This window comes from Acartia tonsa, chromosome 4 (genome assembly GCF_053477335.1).
Source record: "Acartia tonsa isolate MP-2025a chromosome 4, ASM5347733v1, whole genome shotgun sequence".
In the NCBI taxonomy this organism is placed as follows: Eukaryota; Metazoa; Arthropoda; class Copepoda; order Calanoida; family Acartiidae; genus Acartia; species Acartia tonsa.
Genome location: NC_137263.1, coordinates 48,303,263 through 48,326,797, shown reverse-complemented (window position 1 = coordinate 48,326,797; position 23,535 = coordinate 48,303,263). Strand labels below are relative to the sequence as shown.

Genomic DNA, 23,535 nt, shown 5'->3' with positions numbered 1-23,535 from the left:
CCAATGAATAAAGCTTTTTTCATTTATTCTCATAATTCTCATAATCTAAGTAACAGGATGTCTATCTGTCTGTTTGTGTGTTTGTACCGAAGGATCTCGCTAACCGCTGAACCGATCGGGTTCTCCTTAACAGAGTAGCTTCTCATAGGTCTCGGGAAGGTTTATAACTATTTTCTTGGGGGGGTAAGACACCCCTAACTTTCCAAAAAATAAAGAAACCCCCCCCCCCAAAAAAAAAAAATTTCCACCCCCTAAAATTTTTTTTTAATTTTTAAAATCTAAAATAAGAAATTGGGTTATCAAATTCGACTCCTCCCTTCTCAAGTGCCCCTAGAGGCCTCTAGGGGGCGTAGCCGCTAGTTCTTATAATAAAGTAAAAGGATCTTTGTCTGTGTATCTTTCTGTGTGTGTGTACCGAAAGATCTCGCTAACTACTGAACCGATATGGTTGTCAGCTACAGGGTAGCTTCTCATAGGTCCTGGGAAGGTTTATAACAATTTTTTAAAACTACAATTGAGAGTGGGGGTTTTGGTCGACTTATCACCCCTCCTTATGGACCCCTTGAGGTCTCTAGGGGCGTAGCCGCTAGTTTGAATATTACTACATTACAATTATACTTTAAAATGAAAAGAAAAACTTACCTTAAAAACAATTCTGAGAGATTGTGAGCAAATGAAAAGTAGAACAATTGCCAAAAGAATGATATTACTTTTCTCTCGTCTACGTCGTAGCTCATGAAACTGAACTCTAAAAACAAAACAAGGATGATAACAATCATAATTAGCTCATGAAACTGAACTCTGAACAAAATAAGGATGATAACAATCATAATTAGCTCATGAAACTAAACTCTGAACAAAACAAAGATGATAACAATCATAATTAGCTCATGAAACTAAACTCTAAACATAACAAAGATGATAACAATCATAATTAGCTCAAATTAGCTCATGAAACTGAACTCTAAACATAACAAAGATGATAACAATCATAATTAGCTCATGAAACTGAACTCTAAACAAAACAAGGATGACAACAAAAAAAGTAGAGAAAAAAATGGACTGACAAAGTCCCTATGAATAGAAGATGCACATTAATCAAATTACATTTTCCCCATCAAATCTGGGACCGTAGCATAATTGACATATAAGCATACGGACAAAGTGAGTTGTAGAGTAGGTGCTGCACATTTCAAAAAATTTATCCATCTATCGTTAGAAGTAGTCCTAAATGTCGCCAGTAAAAAATTACATTCTTAGCATTGCTGACAAACAGATAGACAGAACAGAGTATAGACTGGAGGTTTTTTTATATCTAAAATAGAGGCCGAGAAATCGCATTTCCCACTGGCCTGTTATTGGTAATTTGTAATTGTATGACGTCATTCTTTTACAGGTACTATAAAGATAATTTCTTCACTCACCTAAATGAGGAGCTAGTTGTCTCTTTGCCTCCAGCTTTAGCCACCGGCGGCGATGTGACCACCCTCTCGCCGTTCCTTGTCAACTGGGTCATCTCTATTCCATTCTCTTCTATGCTGCCGCAGTTGGAGGTGTCCGTGCCGGATCTTTTAGAATTGCTACGAGACATCTTCACCATCAGTTTTCTATCAGAGGGCAGTGATCTAAAAATGAAGCAGCTTATATTGCCTAATAAAAAACTATGTCATACACATACAATTGACCAATGATAGGCCAATGCACACACTAAATTACCATTGGCAGAATACATTTTAATTGACCAATGGAAGGCCAGTATGAGGTAATTTTTCATAGGCCTTATAAAAAGCTTCTCTAAAAATATTTAAATTTGAATGATAAAATCTAGCTGCTTTGTTTCAATGGGCATTAAACAAGATTTGTGTCTTTTTGAAACCGAAGCTACTCTAAAAATTTATTTTGTTTGTCCGTCAGTCCATAACGCTCTGGGGGAAATGAGATTTTCTCGGTTGCTATTGAAAATAGACAGCTGATATTTTCATTGATGATTTGTATGACATATGCACATCTAGTCTATGCATTGTTTTATTCGTCTGTCTACCCGTCATGCAGACATAACAATTTTGCAAAGGTTTTCTGATTTTTTGCACATTCTCTAATTTTAATAGATAGTTGAACATCTGTTTTATAAGTCACTTTGTCCGTTGGTCCATTTTTTGGATGTTATCATCCTTGTTCTTATATAAATTATTTTACTATATTAATCTGTTGGAACAAACTGTACAAAACATCATGTGTATCTTTTGTGTGCCCTTGTGAGGTGTAGCCAGGGTTTGTGGTCGCATTTTATTAAGTCTCATCTGCCAAATTTAAAGTTTATACTTATTACATTAGTCCCCAAAGTTTTATCATAACGTTTTCTTATTATTTGACTTGACAACTTTGGGGACTTTTATTGAATTATAATTGGTTGGTTTATTAAGTTGACTGTCTAAACGTTTCAATCACCAGTTGCTATCTTATACAGAAGGTGTAATTTTGTGTAAAATTGGGGACGTACATAAATTTATATGCCATTGTTTTATCCCCTAGATCTCTAAGTATGATTAGATTAAGCAGCCATCTTTAGCTTAGAATGTTGTGGCATCTGCGTGGTTTAATTTTTCACTGCCGCAGCCGTGCGGCTGCAGGTGCGACAACCATGCGACTGCAGGCGCGGCAACTGTACCCGGGTTTGAACCTTGGCAAGTGATACAACTATTAACCTTTCCTTTTACCATTCACGTCATTTTCCTTCCTTCTCTAATACAAAGAAAGTATTATGCATGATATTACAAATTATATTTTATTTGGTTGCCAACTATAACTTATTATTGTGTATATTTTTTCAGCTATCTACAGTAGACTATATAAGTTTAAAGGAATTTTAATTAATATAATAGATTTGAAATCTGCATAAAATTTTAAGGTTTTTTTTATTAAATTCGTTTTTTATTTAATTCTTTATTTAACGGCGCAAATACGATTTAAGTTAATTTATTTTGACCAATAGGAAAGCTAGATTGAAACCTACCCGCGCTCTAATTGGTTGAATGATGTACGACACTTAAGCTTCTCCAATCAGAGCGCAGATAGTTTTCAATCCACCAATCACAGATGTCAAAATTAATTAACTTAAATCGTATTTGCGCCTTTAAATAAAGAATTATATAAAAAACGAATTTTATAAAAAAAACCTTAAAATTTTATGCAGATTTCAATTCTATTATATTAATTAAAATTCCTTCAAACTTATATAGTCTAATCTACAGGATAAGACAATGGCCGATAAATTGATGTACTTTCCTAATGACAATACACAAAATTTGTCCTTTTTGTAGATTACAATTAGTGGTTGAAACGTTCAGACACTTAACCTAATGAAAAAACCAATCAATATTTGAAAGAAGTCACCAAAATTGTCAAGCCAACGAATAAGAATTTTAGGACTAGTGTAATAAACAGCCCAATGTCCCTTACCTCCCTGATATTTTTACAGGAAGGAAGGTTACATAGTTTAGTTAATCTTCAACCCTTACTTTTTTTCAATTAACACAGGATAAAAGAAGCAATTTATAGTGCCTAATTAAAATGACGTCATACAATACACTTGACAAATGATAGACCAATATACATTTTACCTTTGGTCAATTACAATGTATACTGGCCTATCATTGGTCATTTGTAATGTATGGCGTAATTTTTTATTAGGCACTGCTTTCTAAACATTCATAAAGAAGGCGTCTTAACTTTTAATTCATTTGGAGGGGGGGTAATCACTAGGGTGGGCCCATTTCACCCTTTTTTTAGATTTCACTGTTATCATAAGTTGTGGAAGTCATATATATGTATGATAAGCCCCATTCAAGTTTCAAAAGTGACTTGGCTCTTATGGCTGCCGGCGCGCGGTGGGTATAAATAGTACCCACTCCCTTATAAAACCAAAAATTCAAATTCCTTTAAACACAGGCATGTTGCATATCAAAATGACCGCATTGAAATGCTGATTACGAATCTGAAAACCGTTTTTAAAAATATTTCTCCTAGTTTGAATAAGATCTCATTAAGTACCTAAAAACAGCTGATTTAGTCAAAATTGGTTATTTTAGTAGGTTATTTGAAAATCATTTCATACTGAATCAATATTTTTCAAAACGATTTTCAGATCTGTAATCAGCATTTCAACGCGGTCATTTTGATATGCAACATGCCTGTGTTTATTTATGTTTGTGTTTATTTCAATTTTTGGTTTTATAAGGGGGCAGGCACATTTTATACCCCCCGCGCGCCCGTTGTTTTTGGATTAAAAAACCTCTTTCAAGTTTTACAGGGTTTTATACTGGCCCAGTAACCCTTGCCAATGTGTACTAATGTGTAATTCCAAAATCGACCCACCCTAGTAATCACCCCTTTACCCCCCCCCCCTTGGACGTTTATGGTTCATATATACCTTTAGAATCAGAAAAATATTACGAATCCATATAAATCCATATATAAAATCCTAAATGACTTAAAAAATAAGAGGTCTACAAAAAACCGATTGCATATCTAAATTCTATGGAAAATTTTACATCTACTACTTACTAAATACACCGACTAGCTATTTAAAATAAAAAGTTAACCCTTACAGATCGGTCCACTATTCCCACCTTAATAGATCGGGGGGGGGGGGGGTCATATTGACCCCCCCCCCTCTATCTCGGCTTCTGTTACAGATAAAGACGTAAAATTTTTTTCTGGTGGTTCATGTGTATTTTTAGAGAAAATTACTTTTTCTAGTCATAGCGGTCAGGCCGCTCCTTAGCCGCTTTTTAGCGGCCAGCCGCTAAATTTTAAAACAGCTGTAGAGCGGCCAATTTTGCAGCTAGGATGACCAAATTTTAGGACGAACTTTTATTTTTCATAACAAAAAAAATACTTTTTCTGATCATCGCCAAAAAACGGCAAATAACGGAAACCGCCATTTTCGGCGGTTACGGCGGTAAAACGGCAGTTGGCGGTGCCAATTAATATTTTTATCTGTTTATTATTGCTCAAGGATTTACCAAAAAAATTATAGGTCTCTAGCTGTAATAGAAGCCACGATATTCATGATGTATGTCTGTAGTAAAAGCCGGACAAAAATCGGTCATAAAGTCGGTCAGGGTGCGGTCAAACGGTCATAACACCACTTTTTTCATAAGGTCATTGATATCTCAGTATTCACCAAAAAAATTTTAGATTTCTACCTTATATACAAAGTCATAATGTAGAAATTAAGATTTATTTAGAATTTTTTTAAAATTTTGGTGCTACCCAACCGACTTTGACCAGACACCACGACCGACACAGACCAGATATCCTAATAAAATCAACTTTTGCCGACGTATAATTACTAAACTTAAAAAGTCATGAAGTCACAACTCTCTATCTTACCTACAAAAAATATGACATTGAAAACCCCGATCTGTAAGGGTTAAGACGCCTTCTTTACACACAAATATTGGGGGGGGGGGGTGGTATTTATTTTCTTTTATTGTCCTGTCCCTGTAAAGCTGACACTTGTATCAATTTATTTAGGGATTTTAGAGGATAAGTAGTTTTATTGTAAAACATTAATTCGGGCACAATAATGGATGTAGAATATTCGTGTATATTATGAAATTAAAATTTAAAAGAAGTAATCAAAGTTTTAAGCCAGCAAATAAGAAAAGGTGATTAGTATTAAACTTTAAGTACTAGTGGAATTAACAGTCCAATGTTCCCTCCCTCCTTGTAGTACTTATACACTTTTCCGGGTTTGTTTTTGTACAGACGTCATGCAGACGAATTTTTGGACACGATAAGAATACTAATATCTAATTTACATACATAACATAATTTAAGATTGTTTATGAGACGGATAATATGATCAAACCATCTAGTCCGAGTTTTGAGTGTACAATGTACAATACTATTTTATGTTTCTTTTCAACTCTGGGATAAAAATCCCTTTTTTGATTTGTTTTGGAAAAGATTATATTTCATTGTAACATTTTTATTTGAAGTTCAAATGTAGAGCAGTTGTGTAATTTACAGCAAGGAACGGCAGCCGCATTCAGCCTCGAAAGATCCGCAGCCAATTACCCATTTACCCAACAGTCGCATATTTTGACTGATTTTTTGTTCAGCTGCATATTTGATCAAAAGCACCCAAGCGTTATTTTTGGGATAAAATTTGATGAGCAGCAACAACAAAAACAAGTTCTACCGGGCCGCACTCAAAATAACGCGGCTGCAGCTGCCAAACATTGATTTTCAGTTTTTTGAATATTAACTCATAATTTAATTGTTTGTTTCATAAATAGTTTTATAATTTTGAAGATGATATTTGATATTCTTTTTTCTAAGTCTCGTAAATTTTCATTTTGATTTAAAAAAGGTTTTTTAAATGTTTATACTTATATAAGTGCCCTAAAAAGTAAAAATATAGTAGATAAGTCATACTCCTCTGTCCATTTTCTATCGTTCAGTGATGGGGGGAGGGAGTGTTAATTACCTTCCTCTGAAACATCAGTATGCAAAATAAAATGTAACTATAATGTAATTTTTAAGTTAATTCAGTAAAAATTTTAAGAAAAATTAAGTTTTGAACAAAATTATTGGCATAACATTCATCTGATTATTATCATTATTGTTTGTTTTATCCAACTCTACCTCTACTAATTGCACCTTATTCTTTTTACAGAGAAGCTCTGGTGACAACAAATAACTAGCAAACCAGGTCGTTTTAAAACTTATTACAGACTGACAGAAGGACAGACAAAAGAACAGATAGACAGAATTACAGACAAAATATTAGACAGACAACAAGACAGACAAAAGAACAGATAGACAGACAAAAGAACAGATAGACAGAAAGACAAACAAAAGAACAGATAAACAGAAGGACAGACAAAAAAAAGATAGACAGAAAGACAAACAAAAGAACAGATAGACAGACAAAAGAACAGATAAACAGAAGGACAGTCTAAGGAAAAGATAGACAGAAGAACAGACAAAAGAACAGATATACAGAATAAAGAACAGATAACAGAAAGACAAACAAAAGAACAGATAGACAGACAAAAGAACAGATAAACAGAATGACAGACAATGGAAAAAATAGACAGAAGGACAGACAAAAAAACAAATAGACAGAATGACAGACAAAGAACAGACAGACAAAAGAACAGATATGCAAAATGACAGACAAAAGAACAGATAGACAAAAGAACAGACAAAAGAACAGATAAACAGAAGGACAGACAAAAGAACAGATAGACAGAAGGACAGACAAAAGAACAGATAGGCAGATGGACAGACAGACAAAAGAAAAAATAGACAGAAGGACAGACAAAAGAACATATAGACAGAAAGACAAACAAAAGAACAGATAGACAGAAGAACAGACAAAAGAACAGATAGACAGAAGGACAGACAAAAGAACAGATAGGCAGATGGACAGACAGACAAAAGAAAAGATAGACAGAAAGACAGACAAAAGAACAGATAGACAGAAAGACAGACAAAAGAACAGATAGACAGAAGGACAGACAAAAGAAATGAAGGACAGATGGACAGATTAAAGAACAAATAAACAGAAGGACAGACAAAAGAACAGATAGACAAAAGAACAAATAGAAAGAAGGACAGACAAAAGAAATAAGGGACAGAAGGACAGACTAAAGAACAAATAGACAGAGGGACAGACAAAAGAACAAAAAGACAGAAGGACAGACAAATGAAAAGATAGACAGAAGGACAGACAAAAGAAAAAATATACAGAAGAACAGACAAAAGAACAGATATAAAGAAGGACAGACAAAAGAAAAAATAGACAGAAGGACAGACAAAAGAACAAAAAGACAGAAGGACAGACAAAAGAACAGATAGACAGAAGGACAGACAAAAGAACAGACAGTCAAAAGGACAGACAAAAGAACAGATAAACAGAAGGACAGACTAAAGAAAAATAGACAGAAGGACAGACTAAAGAAAAATAGACAGAAGGACAGACAAAAGAACAAATAAACAGAAGGACAGACAAAAGAACAGATAGACAGAAAGACAAACAAAAGAACAGATAGACAGAAGGACAGACAAAAGAACAGATAGACAGAATGACAGACAAAAGAAAAATAGACAGAAGGACAGACAAAAGAACAAATAGACAGAAGGACAGACTAAAGAACAAATAGACAGAAAGACAAACAAAAGAACAAATAGACAGAAGGACAGACAAAAGAACAGATAGAGAGAAGGACAGACAAAAAAAACAGATAGACAGAAAGACAAACCAAAGAACAGATAGACAGACAAAAGAACAGATATACAGAAGGACAGACAAAAGAAAAATAGACAGAAGGACAGACAAAAGAAAAGATAGACAGAAATACAGATAAAAGAACAGACAGACAAAAGAACAGATAGACAGAAGGACAGACAAAAGAAAAGATAGACAGAAATACAGACAAAAGAACAGACAGACAAAAGAACAGATATACAGAAGGACAGACAAAAGAACAGATAGACAGACAAACAAACATAAAACAGATAGACAGAAAAAAGAACACAGAACAGAAGGACAGACATAGTTAGAGGAATCTACCCTGAAAAATCAGATATCTATCTTTTATAACCTCTGATAAATGTTAATTATGTCAACTGATTCTGTCAAAAGGACGGACGGATGCATCACAGTTAAAGAGTAGCTTTTGCTACTTGAAGCCATCTAAATTTATTGTGTTATGTATTTTTGTTTAAAGCAATATTGAATTCCTTTATCGGGTTGGTATCAAACAACTAATATTTATGTCCTACGTGATAGAAAGAAAATTAGCTTCTCAAATAAATATGTTATAAACTGCAGGAGGTGAAATATATATATTGCCAAAACTAACTAATTAATTAGTTTTGTCCTTTGTTACTACTCAGCGTTTAATCACGGATTTAGATCAACTTTTAAAAAAAGATACTCTATAATTAAGGCATTTTTTCTGTTTGTGTGATCAACCAAGAGTGCAACATCTTTGTTTATTGGAGGATTTTTAAATTTCAATATACAAATTGATGAGAAATATTATTTGAAGAATTCTGACCCATTTTTTGACTTTACAGTGCCTTTAAAAAAGTTTAGTAAAACCCAAGGAAAGAGGGTGTCATTGTACTGTTTTTTTACACAAATCTCCAAGTTCAATAACGTTTTCTTAAGAATTTTAGAGACTTATAGCAAATTTAAATTAGTTGGTTCATTAAGTTAAGTTTTAAATCTTTTGAACCACTAATTGTAATCTAAAGAAGGGGTAATTTTATGTATAATTATGGGGATGATCATCAATTTATCGGCTATTGTCTTATCCCTGCAAAACTCTGTGATATCTAGCGGATACCAACCTGTTAACTCTGATATCTGGGGTTTGATCCTCAATACTTTCTTGTCTTCTAGTTTGGCCGCGATATGATCTTCCTCTATAATAAACAAGGATGTCAACATCCATGAAAGTGGAGCTCTGACACGGTAGGATAAACGCTTATGACATTAAACTTTGTAGTAATAGGAATTAGTATTCCATAAATCAGATCAATCGGATAATTATATCACACCATTTTTTTGTTCTTGAAAGAGTTAAAAATCAACATGTTTAAAACATTAAAATGTAAGTACGGAATTAAGGTAACGATTATAGAGCTGCTACGTTTTCTATAACTTTTAGCTCTTCTCGTTAATGTTAGGTAAGATTTAAAAAGCGTAGCAACTCTATAATGGTTACCAAAAGTGTTTACATTCATTTTAAACGTTCTGATTTTTAACTTTTTGTGCAATATAATTATCCTATTCGTCTGATTTCTGGAACACAGACTCCTTGAATATAATATACAATATCTTGAGTATACCATCTTTATGAAAAAGCCGTAAAAATGTAAGTATGTTCTTAAACAGAATAAATTTTACAGTAAATTTATAAACAATTTTGTTTTATCAATATTTTGCTTATTGAGTTTGACATTCTACAAGTGTTCATTATCGTTTTTTCTTCCGTTTGAATTCAGAGCTTCGCTTTTATGCATTCTTGTTTTGCAAAAATGAAGCTAAAATAAACACTTAAATATACACACACACACACAAACTCACACAGGCATACACACACACACTATTGCACAAACAAAACAAACACTAAAGTACCTATTAGCTTTGATTATATGAGGTATCTAAACAAATATATTCTATAATAATGGCATTTATATATACTTCTTTTAATATGCAAATTTCACATTAAGAAATATCATATTGTAATCTAAGAATTTTAATCAGTCGACTGCTTAATAGGTATGCTTTACAAAGCGTCTCAAAAATCAGCTATGTGACGTCATGAAAAAGGGGGGAGATGAGAGGAGAAGTGGGAAAGAAAAACCCTAAAAAAAGAGATGAATAATTATTAATTTTTTGACGTCACGTGGCTGATTTTTGAGACACTTTGTAAAGTTACCTTAATAGCCGCTCTTTTAATAAATATTTTTTAACTGTTTCTGAATATTATTACTGTATAACATTTGACTGTTTCTAGTTTTTATAAAACTAGATAGGGAGATGTGGGGGAGGGAGGGTGTGGGCAAGTAGATCCTTCTCTTTCAAAGTTAGTTCTAAAAATAATTATTTTGGGGGGTTGGGGGTGGATTTCCATGGGTGATCTATTTTGGGAGGTTGGGGTGAAATCCTTCGGTATAGACACATAGATAGATAAACGGACAGACTGTTACTTTTATAAAAGGATTAATAATTCTGTTTTCACTTATCTTTCTATGGAAGTGGCTATTCTAGTAATTTTTGATAATTAACTAAAATTCTTAATAAAACAACAATGTCAACATCAATAAAAGCGAAGCCCTGAAACTGTAGGACAAATGAACATTAACACTTGTAGATTGTCAGAACTGAATAAGCAGAAGATAAATGTATAAAATCGAAAGAAATTGTAAGTAAATTTCCAAAAATCAGATCAATCGGATAATTTTATCACATAGAAATTTGTTGTTAAAAAAGTAAAAATCAACATGTTCAAAATGGACGTACGGACATTCTGATAATGATTATAGAGTTGCTACGCTTTCTTAATCGTACCTTACTACTACAGGAATCACCATGCAAATTTTGGTTTCGATAGGACAATTCTAACCTGTTTAAATTAACGAAAAGAGCTAACTGTCCGTGACGTACGGACGTACTTGCCGACCATAATTACCTAGCAAGATATTTCACCATGGAATCGCCATCGAGCTCGTGCAATATATGTACCGAGTCTCATGCTACCTCCAATCCCCTTTGCCATGAACTACCACCTAATTTTTTGGCGATAAACGTTAAAAATCGTCCTTTCAAGCAAAGGTAGCATGCGAGTTCGCCATCGATATCGTAGCAGAGTATGGGGCGAAGTCGCACAATAGTAGAATAAATTAAAAGAGAGTGAGAGAGAGAGGAGAGAGAGAGAGAGAGGATAAAAATAGAAGAAGTGAGAAAAAAGAGCTCAGAGGCTTTTATACTTTAGAAAGAACCGAATAGAGAGCACCATTACTTTATGCTACTCTGCTACGATATCGATGGCGATTTCGCTTGCTATTTTTCTTGAAAGGCCGATTTTCCAACGTTTATCGCCAACGATATCAAACGACGTAGCATGCTACCTTTTTTTTTAAGTTTTGCGGGGTATAGAAAAGGTTATCTAATATATATTGAAAACTGTGTGTAAATATTTGCAAAACCCCATGTTAATTAAACTTGTATTTAACTTTATTAATTTATCTTATAATTTATATTATTAAACTTCAGTGTTGTTGATGCCTAAGTTATAAGAATAGAATAGAAAAAAGGTTTATGTACTTGGTAGATTAATTTTGAGCAAGAAAACAACTTTGAATTTGATTTAATTAATAAAATTTACCAAAGTAACACTTTAAACTTTATTTATGTTTGCTGAAGGTCCAAGGTAGTTTAATGGATTCATTATTACTTGTATCTTACACCAAATTTTTATTTTCTATAATAAAGTGAACTCTGTAGTGGGCTGAAATAACGATCTCCCCCCTCCCCCTTCTTTAACCCATCCCCTCCACTCCTACTCGATTAATGGCCCGACCAATAAATGCGAGAAGATAATGCAACCTAAATTGACGACAATTTTTCTCCTGTAATAATATCCACGTATATTCTACATCCATTAGTTGTAATTTTTCCTCCATTTTTATCCCAATTATCCGTACATTTCCCAATTATCTAGAAATGTTTTTTTCATCACTTCAATTATTATTTATCAAAGATTAAATAAGGAGTTCCATATTACCACTGTGCTTTGAATAAAACACGTGAATTTTATATAACGTCACGTGACGGCTGGACGTTCCTCCGAATTATGATCCAAATATAGAGCATCTGCGCTTTTACTCATATGCTTTTACTCATGTTTTTTTTAAAGCGAAGCTTTTCTATAATTAGGGTCGGTCCGTCCGTCCGTCCGTTTGTAACGGATAGCTTTTTTCGCTAATTTAGGCATGTTAGAATTGTCCTATTGGTTTCAAACTTTGCATGGTGATTCCTGTAGTAGTTAGGTACGATTTAGAAAGCGTAGCAACTCTATAATCATTACCAGAGTGTCCGTACGTCCATTTTAAACATGTTGATTTTTTTACTTTTTAAACTACAAATTTTTATGTGATCTAATAATCCGATTGATCTGATTTTTGGGAAGTTGATTCCTGGGACAACAAAGTACAATATTATAAGCAAAGCAACTCTATAATCAAGTCCTAAAAATGTAAGTATGTACATAAACATTATTTTGTAACAAGCAGTTTTTCAACAATTTTACTTACAATTTTGCTTCGACATTTATACATTTATATTCTGATTATTCAGTTCTGACACTATACAAGTGTTAGTGTCCGTTTGTCCTACCGTTTCAGTGCTTCCCTTTTATGGATGTTGTCATCCTTGTTTACAATAGGCCTCAAAATTTTTAATTATGTTTTCCTTTTTAGTTGGCTTAACTATTTTGGGGACTTTTAAATAAATTTTGATTGGTTATGTTGAGTGACCAAACGTTTTACCAATAATTGTTATCTTCAATAAGAGTGAATTTTGTGTATAATTACTTGGCATGTATTTCAATTTAATGGCCATTGTGTTATCTCTTTAGATCCATGGCTTTTATTATTTTGAAAGCGCTCCAATATTGTGTATAATTATATACAGCTTGACATCAGCAAAGCATTTGATACAATATTCATGATGTAGAGAGACACAATATTGAAAACGGATAACTTTGTGTAAAGTTACTCCGCGTACAATTTTTTTATTTATATTGCCAAATGAATTAGGTATCCTTATAATAATGTAACAGGATGTATGTTTGTCTGTCTGTTTATGAGTACCGAATGATCTAATTGTAGGTAACTTTGTTGAAAAACTGCTAATATACAGGATAATGTTTCAGGACATACTTACATTTTTAGGACTTTATTATAGAGATGCCTCGGTCATAACATTGTACTTTAATGTCCTAGGAATCAGTATTCCAAAAATCATATCAATCGAATAATCATATAACTTAAAAAATTGTTGTCAAAAAAGTTCAAAATTAATAAGTTTAAAATGGACGTACGGACATTCTGGTAACAATTATAGAGCTTCTACGCTTTCGAAATCTTATCTTACTACAACAGGAATAAACAAGTTTTAACTCGATAGGCCAATTCTAACATGTTTAAATTAACCAAAAGAACTAACTGTTCCATGAAAAAAAAGCTGTTACAGACGGACGGACTGACCCTAATCATTGAGAAGATTCGCTTTTAAAAATGAAACTCATACTGTCCTCAAGTGCACCTAGGGGCCTCCAGGGGGCGTAGCCGCTAGTTGTTAATATTATGATTATAATTCTTTTCTCTAGATTTTGTTTTCAAAACAGGATATTTAGGATAAAGTTCAGGGATAAGACAATGGACAAAAAATTCCCAAAATGACAAATAAGGTTACCCCTTTTGTAGATAAAATTATTGGTTCAATAGTTTGAACACTACTAGTTTTTAACTAACCAATAAAAGTACTCAAAGTTTTTAGGTTAATGAATAAGATAAAGGGAGTTAAAAACTTTGGGTACTAGTGTAATTTAGAGGCTAATGTCCTCTCCCTCTCCCTGGAAGAAGGGAAGATGATCAACTTTTTAATTTTATAATAGTTTTTTATAGCATCGTATTATAAAGAGCTTTTCGCGGATATAGATGTGAACAATTATAATATCAAAACAGTTTTTTTAGCCCCGAGATGCCGAAGGCGCGGGCTAAAAAAGTGGTGTTAATATTATGATTGTACATTTTTATTTTCATAGAAAACTGGGTATAATACAATACTATCCACAATTTTTCAGTATGGCTGAGAACCGGTTCTAATCCACCGGATGTTAATCGGTTTCGAAGCGATACTGGAAAATGTTATTTTTAAATATTTTCTTTGTATAAACTAAAATCATAACAAAAGCTGCAGAGATAAAAAGAAGGAAGAAAACAACAACATATATTTGCTTTTACATCTATGAAAATTCATGCCAGGGATCTAAAAGGATAAGACAATGGCCGATAAATTGATGTACATCCTCAATGATGATACAAAAAAGTATCCCTTCTGCACATTAAAATTAGTGATTGAAACGTTTGAGCACTAAACCTAATGAGCCAACCAATCAAAAGTCATTACAAAACTTTGGGGACAAGTGTCATAAACAGCCCATTGTCCACACTCTCTCTCTCTGTTAAACAGGGCTGTTAGATATGAATACATGAGAAGCTTTAGAAAAGCATAAAGAACAAGGATGACAACATCCATAAAAGCGAAGCTCTGAAACGGTAGGACAAACGGACATTAACACTTGTATAATGTCAGAACTGAATAATCAGAATGCGAATGTTTAAGAGTCAAAGCAAAATTGTAAGTAAATTTGTTGAAAAACTGCTTGATACAAGATAATGATTATGGACATACTTACATTTTTAGGACTTGATTATAGAGTTGCTTCGCTTATAATATTGTATTTTGTTGTCCCAGGAATCAGTATACCAAAAATCAGACCAATCGGATAATTAGGTCACATACAAATTTGTTGTTAAAAATGTAAAAAAATCAACATGTTTAAAATGGACGTACGGACATTCTGGTAATGATTATAGAGTTGCTATGCTTTGTAACTCGTACCTAACTGTTACAGGAATCACCATGCAAAATTTGAAATCGACAGGACAATTCTAACATAGGCAATTAACGAAAAAAAGCTATTTAAAAAGTAAAAAAAATCAACTTATTTAAAATGGACGTACGGACATTTTGGTAATGATTATAGAGTTGCTACGCTTTCTAAATCGTACCTAACTACTAAAGGAATCACCATGCAAAATTTGAAATCGATAGGACAATTCTAACATGTCTAAATTAACAAAAAAGCTATCCGTGACGGACGGACGTACGGACGGACGGACGTACGGACGGACCGACCCTAATTATAGAAAAGCTTCGCTTTTAAAAACAGTACTTAAACCTATTATATAAAGTATCATTATATGTTTAAACACAGTTTAATTTTTTAACTTTCTTTATTGATGGAATACATATGTTTCTCTATAAAAATAGATCATCAGTTCCAATTAAGATGTATAAAGTAAGAGTTAAAAAAATATATGTCCTTGCATTTTGAATCCTTTTTAAAGACTAAATAAGAAAGAAGTGTTAGAAAATTATACCCCCTGCGGGGTTTTTTACTGCTTATATCCTCTTGGGGTTGGGGGGGGGGGGGGGGGGATTAGCATCTTTATATAAAACGGTGGAGGTGTTTAAAGAGAATCTTTAAAGACAAAAATATAGGTCATATTTTATCATTTGCATTATATAAAGTAGAAAGTTTTTTTTGTCTATAGCTTGAGATTTCGATAAAAACTGTCCCGATTGAGTTCTCCATTTTATTGAAGATTCAAACAATCCAAACTAGCTGATTGATTGGGCGCCAACCTAGTGGTAAAATTCTGGCAGAACAATTAGTTTTGTCGGTATAACTAGCAAAATACACTGCAAATAATTTAGTTGTACAGGAACTCTCAAACGATTAGGTAAAACACATTTCAAAGTAAAAAGTTTTCCTTAAAATTTCTTTCATCAAGAAAGTATTTAATATTTTCAACCTAATTTTTTTAAAACTTATATGTATATTTATTTAAACTATTTATGAAGCTTGTTATTTTTTCAAGATTTTTTTTACAAATATAGTTATTATTTTATAGAATTGAGATGGCTTGATGTCATCGCGTTTTTTGAGAATCAAATAAAGTAGATACGGTACAAATAGTTAAAAACATAATTACCTATTTAGAAAGTATCTAAATGAAGTTCTCTCCATCTGAGTAACTCTGTCGTATTCCTGTAATAATAGATTACATTTAAAAAAAAAAAGATTTTTTTAAAAAGCACAATAAACTGTAATATGTAATGATATATGATGTTGTGACATATTTCTTTAAAAATAATCAGCTTATAGTGTCTCAAAAAAAGTGGACAAATGCTCCAACGTTTGGCCAAACTATGCCGATCCACTTCGAATATGACGTCAATTCGTATAGCTCGGAAAAAGTTGAATCACTTGTCCACTTTTTTGGAGACACCATAAGCTAATTATTCTAAATTTCGTCTACTCCTATTACTATTAGTTGTAGGTATAAATTAAACGTCATGAGTTATGACGAGATTTTGTTCATTATTTAGCATTTATATCATCCACAGACTTGTTTTTTGTCTTTGACACGCGGCTACGCCTTTAGAAGCCTCTAGGGGCACTTGAGGGGAAATGGTTCGAAATGCCGCGCTGTGATTGGCTGAAATTCGACGCACCACGATCTGGCTCACCACTAAAATGATTTAAAGATCCAGCTCTGCATACAGACACACACACAGAGATCCTATTAATTAATCCCAATGAAAAAAAACTAAACTTACCCCTAATCTGATAGAACCTCTGAGCATATATCCACGTCGTGTTTCATTCTCCATCAGTTTTTTGTATATCCTTAAAAATAATCAAGTACATAATCGCAGAGAAGCTCTTTATAATGACTTCATGCAATACAAATGACCAATGACCGGTCTATACACAGACTAGATTACCAATGCAATGGCAGGCCAGTATAAATTTTAATTGACCAAAATGGTAGGCCAGTATGGTGCATTCTTACATACACTAGAAAAGCTTCTTTAAAATATCAAATATAAATCTACAGGAATGATAACATCCATAAGTGTGTAGGTCAAAGTTATCCTATCATGAATAAGATAAAAACAATCAAAGTTAATTAATTGAGGTATGTATCAGAACAAAATTTAAGCAAAACTAGTATTTTAAATAACAAACTAAATTTTGAATAACTTGATTAAAGATATTTTTTAAAACCTACCTAAAACCCCTTTTAAAAACAAATTCCGGGCATACGAATGAATAAAGTTATACAAAGAGTCAAAGAGGAAGGGGACATCGAGCCGTTTATTACACTGGTCCCCAAAGTTTTATAATAACATTTGTTATTGTTTTTGATTGGTAGGTTCATTAAGAAATTTAAGCCACTAATTGGGAATGTACATCAATTTATCGGCTATTGTCTTTCCCTTTATGTCCCTGACAAAGATTAACACGCTATTACTTTAAGAAAAATAAACTTACTTAATATTGAAAGATATGAGAGCCAGGAGTGGAATGAGTCCATTGAGTATGAGCTGGTCCCAATAATTGTTCCACTTCATATATGTCTTGTTCTCAGCAAGATCTGTAGGACTAAAAATTAAGATTATTCCAGTATGGCTTCGAAACTGGTTAATTTCCGCTGGATTAGAACTGGTTCTTAGCCATACTGAAAAATCATGTTTGATATCGTATTATAGACAATTTTCAATAATAATAGTAAAATAAAATCATAAAATTAATACCAGTTAAGTTGGCCAACTAAGTTGGAATTTGTATTATAATTTTTCATTTTACTATCCGCGGAAACCTGTCTATGATTCGACGCGATAAGAAAAACTATTTCAAATGTATTAACCATTGCTTAAATAGTTGAAGACTTTTAAATTTTTTACTTTCCCTCCATGTACCTGTCGAACATTAAACCAACCAACTCCACTTTATTTTTCGAATATATTGAAAAATAATGGAAGTCTCCTAAAGCCTAAACACAAAGGGCATATACCAGTGGTCCCCTAACCCTGCGGGGTACCCAGTACCCAATAAAACCTGACCTAAAGTAATAAACAAACAAACAAAAACTATCCCATATTATTTTTTTTATTTTCAAGAAGGGGTTTTGTGCTCGAAAATGCACTTCGGGGGAAAACGCCACCATTTTTTAATGAAAGGAAAAATATCAATCCTTGATTTTTTTTATCAATCTTTGTATTTATTACACAGATTTAATATTTATGTTCTATTTTCATAAAGGTCAAGTAAACATAAAAGTTTTTTTTAACAAAGGTTAATTTAATGGCTCGGCAGCCACGTGCATGCCACCTGAGCTAGATAGTGCAGCCGCAGCTGCTGCCGTAGCCGCCGCCACTTCCAGCGCTGCCAATAAAACATGGATTTTAAAAAGATTTTACGACAGTTCAATGCTTAATGTCATAGAAATATGGATCTTTAAAATCTTTTTTGGCTCGACATTTCATACATATTTTATATAATTTATCTTATTTTTTATAAAACCTCAATTTCAATGGTTTTACGATAGTTTGGAAATAAAATATTATAATTAGTTATTAATTTATCAAATGTGGCTGTCTTTGTGGCTCCGTGGCAACGTTAAATGACTGTAGCAATTTTTAGCGTAGCCATTTTGATTTAAAAATTCTCTATTAGGTGAGCGGCTGTACCTCTGGCCAGTGGCGACAACTACACTAAACGATTAAAAGATCCAGCTCTTTAAATCGCGGAAGAAAACTTATTCCTAATTTAGCCAAACCGCCTAAACGTCTGTTCATTAACTATTTGAGGGCATTTGACGATATTTACTTTATCAAGCACTACGGGGCAATCATTAACAGTTACCTAACCTAAAATAACCTATCAAAAGCTACTGTGAAAATACGATGAAACCCGCTTCATCTTTTTCTTTCCATAATCCAAAAAGTCTAATATGCTGACGGAGGAATACAATATTGTCAATGAGTTAATAGTTATTTCGGGTATAGTCCTTTCCATGACATCGCTCCATATGGGGCGATGATTTTCTATAGCTCCTTCAAGGAGCTATAGCATAGCCTCTTATCATATGGAGCGATGTGATAGCCCCTTTTAAGGAGCGTTCATATCGCCTCTTATGATAAGAGGCTATGCTATAGCTCCTTCATGGCCTCTTAATAGCTCCTTTGAAGGGGCGTTAATATCGCCTCTTATGATAAGAGGCTATACTATAGCCCAATGATGGCTCCTTCATAGCCTCTCCATCGCCCCTCCATAGTCCTTTACCTCCAGTGCCCCTTCATCGCTCCTTCATCGCCCCTACATCGCTCCTTCATCTCTCCTTCTTGAAATTTATATTAAATTGTACTTTGATGGCCCCTACATCGCCCCTACATCGCCCCTACATCGCCCCTACATCGCTCCTTCATCTCTAATTCTTGAATTTTATATTACATTGTACTTTGATGGCCCCTACATCGCTCCTCCATCGCCCCTACATCGCTCATACATCGCCCCTACATCGCTCCTTCATCTCTCCTTCTTGAAATTTATATTACATTGTACTTTGATGGCCCCTACATCGCTCCTCCATCGCCCCTTCATCGCTCCTCCATCGCCCCTACATCGCTCCTTCATCTCTCCTTCTTGAAATTTATATTACATTGTACTTTGATGGCCCCTACATCGCTCCTCCATGGCCCCTTCATCGCTCCTACATCGCCCCTACATCGCTCCTTCATCTCTCCTTCTTGATATTTATATTACATTGTACTTTGATGGCCCCTACATCGCTCCTACATCGCTCCTACATCGCTCCTCCATCGCCCCTTCATCGCTCCTTCTCCAAATTTATATAACATTGCAACTTGATGGCCCCTACATCGCTGCTACATCGCTCCTCCATCGCTCCTACATCGCCCCTTCATCGCTCCTTCCACAAATTTATATTACATTGTACTTTGATGGCCCCTACATCTCTCCTCCATCGCTCCTCCATCGCCCCTTAATAGCCCCTTACCTTAATTTATATAAAAAAGCCCCTACATAGCCTCTCCATCGCCCCTTAATAGCTCCTTACCTTAATTTATATAACATAGCCCCTACATAGCCTCTCCATCGCCCCTTAATAGCCCCTTATCTTAATTTATATAACAAAGCCCCTACATAGCCTCTCAATCGCCCCTAATAGCCCCTTACCTTTATTTATATAACAAAGCTCCTACATAGCCTCTCCATCGCCCCTTAATAGTCCCTTACCTTAATTTATATAACATAGCTCTTACATAGCCTCTCAATCGCCCCTTAAAAGCCCATTACCTTAATTTATATAACATAGCCCCTACATAGCCTCTCCATCGCCCCTTACCTTAATTTATATAACATAGCCCCTACATAGCCTCTCCATCGCCCCTTAATAGCTCCTTACCTTAATTTATATAACATAGCCCCTACATAGCCTCTCCATCGCCCCTTAATAGCCCCTTACCTTAATTTATATAACATAGCCTCTACATAGCCTCTCCATCGCCCCTTAATAGCCCCTTACCTTAATTTATATAACATAGCCCTACATAGCCTCTCCATCGCCCCTTAATAGCCCCTTACCTTAATTTATATAGCATAGCCCCTACATAGCCTCTCCATCGCCCCTTAATAGCCTCTTACCTTAATTTATATAATCCTTACCTTAATATATATAACATAGCCCCTACATAGCCTCTCCATCGCCCCTAAATAGCCCCTTACCCTAATTTATATAACATAGCCCCTACATAGCCTCTCCATCGCCCCTTAATAGCTCCTTACCTTAATTGATATAACATAGCCCCTACATAGCCTCTCCATTGCCCCTTAATAGCCCCTTACCTTAATTTATATAACATAGCCTCTACATAGCCTCTCCATTGCCCCTTAATAGCCCCTTACCTTAATTTATATAACATAGCCCTACATAGCCTCTCCATCGCCCCTTAATAGCCCCTTACCTTAATTTATATAGCATAGCCCCTACATAGCCTCTCCATCGCCCCTTAATAGCCTCTTACCTTAATTTATATAATCCTTACCTTAATATATATAACATAGCCCCTACATAGCCTCTCCATCGCCCCTAAATAGCCCCTTACCCTAATTTATATAACATAGCCCCTACATAGCCTCTCCATCGCCCCTTAATAGCCCCTTACCTTAATTTATATAACATAGCCTCTACATAGCCTCTCCATCGCCCCTTAATAGCCCCTTACCTTAATTTATATAACATAGCCCTACATAGCCTCTCCATCGCCCCTTAATAGCCCCTTACCTTAATTTATATAGCATAGCCCCTACATTAAGATATATAAGTTTTCCGGAATTTTAAAGTTAGGGGGAGATTTGAAATCTGCATCAAATTTTGAGGATTTTTTATAAAATTCGTTTTTTCTATAATTCTTTATCTAAAAGCGGAAATGAAATTTAAGTTAATTAATTTTGGCATCTGTGATTGGTGGATTTAAAAAATCTGCGCTCTGATTGGATGGCGTACATCATTCAACCAATTAGAGCGCAGGTAGTTTAAAATCCACCTATCCTATTGGTCAAAATTAATTAACTTAAAATGCATTTCCGCTTTTAGATAAAGAATTATACAAAAAACGAATTATATAAAAAATCCTTAAAATTTGATGCAGATTTCAAATCTCCCCCTAACATTAAAAATCCGGAAAACTTATATATCTTACCCTACATAGCCTCTCCATCGCCCCTTAATAGCCTCTTACCTTAATTTATATAATCCTTACCTTAATATATATAACATAGTCCCTACATAGCCTCTCCATCGCCCCTAAATAGCCCCTTACCCTAATTTATATAACATAGCCCCTACATAGCCTCTCCATCGCCCCTTAATAGCTCCTTACCTTAATTTATATAACATAGCCCCTACATAGCCTCTCCATCGCCCCTTAATAGCCCCTTACCTTAATTTATATAACATAGCCTCTACATAGCCTCTCCATCGCCCCTTAATAGCCCCTTACCTTAATTTACATAACATAGCCCTACATAGCCTCTCCATCGCCCCTTAATAGCTCCTTACCTTAATTTATATAGCATAGCCCCTACATAGCCTCTCCATCGCCCCTTAATAGCCTCTTACCTTAATTTATATAATCCTTACCTTAATATATATAACATAGCCCCTACATAGCCTCTCCATCGCCCCTAAATAGCCCCTTACCCTAATTTATATAACATAGCCCCTACATAGCCTCTCCATCGCCCCTTAATAGCCTCTTACCTTAATTTATATAACATAGGCCCTACAAAGCATCTCCATCGCCCCTTAATAGCCCCTTACCTTAATTATATAACATAGCCCCTACATAGCCTCTCCATCGCCCCTTAATAGCCTCTTACCTTAATTTATATAACATCTCTCCTACATCGCCCCTTCATCGCTCCTTCTCCAAATTTATATTACATTGCAACTTGATGGCCCCTACATCGCTGCTACATCGCTCCTTCATCGCTCCTACATCGCCCCTCCATCGCTCCTACATCGCTCCTTCTCCAAATTTATATTAAATTGTACTGTGATGGCCCCTACATCGCTCCTACATCGCTCCTTCATCGCTCCTACATCGCCCCTTCATCGCTCCTTCTCCAAATTTATATTACATTGTACTTTGATGGCCCCTACATCGCCCCTACATCGCCCCTACATCGCCCCTCCATCGCTTCTACATCGCCCCTCCATCGCTCCTTCATCGCTCCTTCTCCAAATTTATATTACATTGTACTTTGATGGCTCCTACATCGCCCCTCCATCGCTCCTACATCGCCCCTCCATCGCTCCTACATTGCTCCTTCATCGCTCCTTCTCCAAATTTATATTAAATTGTACTGTGATGGCCCCTACATCGCTCCTACATCGCTCCTACATCGCTCCTTCATCGCTCCTACATCGCCCCTTCATCGCTCCTTCTCCAAATTTATATTACATTGTACTTTGATGGCCCCTACATCGCCCCTCCATCGCTCCTACATCGCCCCTCCATCGCTCCTACAACGCTCCTTCATCGCTCCTTCTCCAAATTTATATTAAATTGTACTGTGATGGCCCCTACATTGCTCCTACATTGCTCCTTCATCGCTCCTACATCGCCCCTTCATCGCTCCTTCTCCAAATTTATATTACATTGCAACTTGATGGCCCCTACATCGCTCCTACATCGCTCCTCCATCGCTCCTTCATCGCTCCTATATCGCCCCTTCATTGCTCCTTCTCCAAATTTATATTACATTGCAACTTGATGGCCCC

The 23,535-nt window shown here is 34.9% G+C and overlaps 1 protein-coding gene across 1 annotated transcript in view; it reads right to left on the bottom strand.

Annotated features, from left to right (window-relative positions):
- The window catches only part of LOC145317525 (uncharacterized), an 81,618-nt gene that overhangs the window by 2,518 nt on the left and 55,565 nt on the right, over positions 1 to 23,535 (bottom strand). Inside the window, exons 10-15 of the mRNA XM_080158636.1 lie at positions 17,721 to 17,831; positions 17,003 to 17,072; positions 16,375 to 16,430; positions 9,373 to 9,447; positions 1,425 to 1,625; positions 643 to 748 (exon numbers count right to left, since the gene is read on the bottom strand). Of these exons, the coding sequence (XP_080014762.1) occupies positions 643 to 748; positions 1,425 to 1,625; positions 9,373 to 9,447; positions 16,375 to 16,430; positions 17,003 to 17,072; positions 17,721 to 17,831 (619 nt within the window). The remainder of the gene's footprint in view (positions 1 to 642; positions 749 to 1,424; positions 1,626 to 9,372; positions 9,448 to 16,374; positions 16,431 to 17,002; positions 17,073 to 17,720; positions 17,832 to 23,535) is intronic.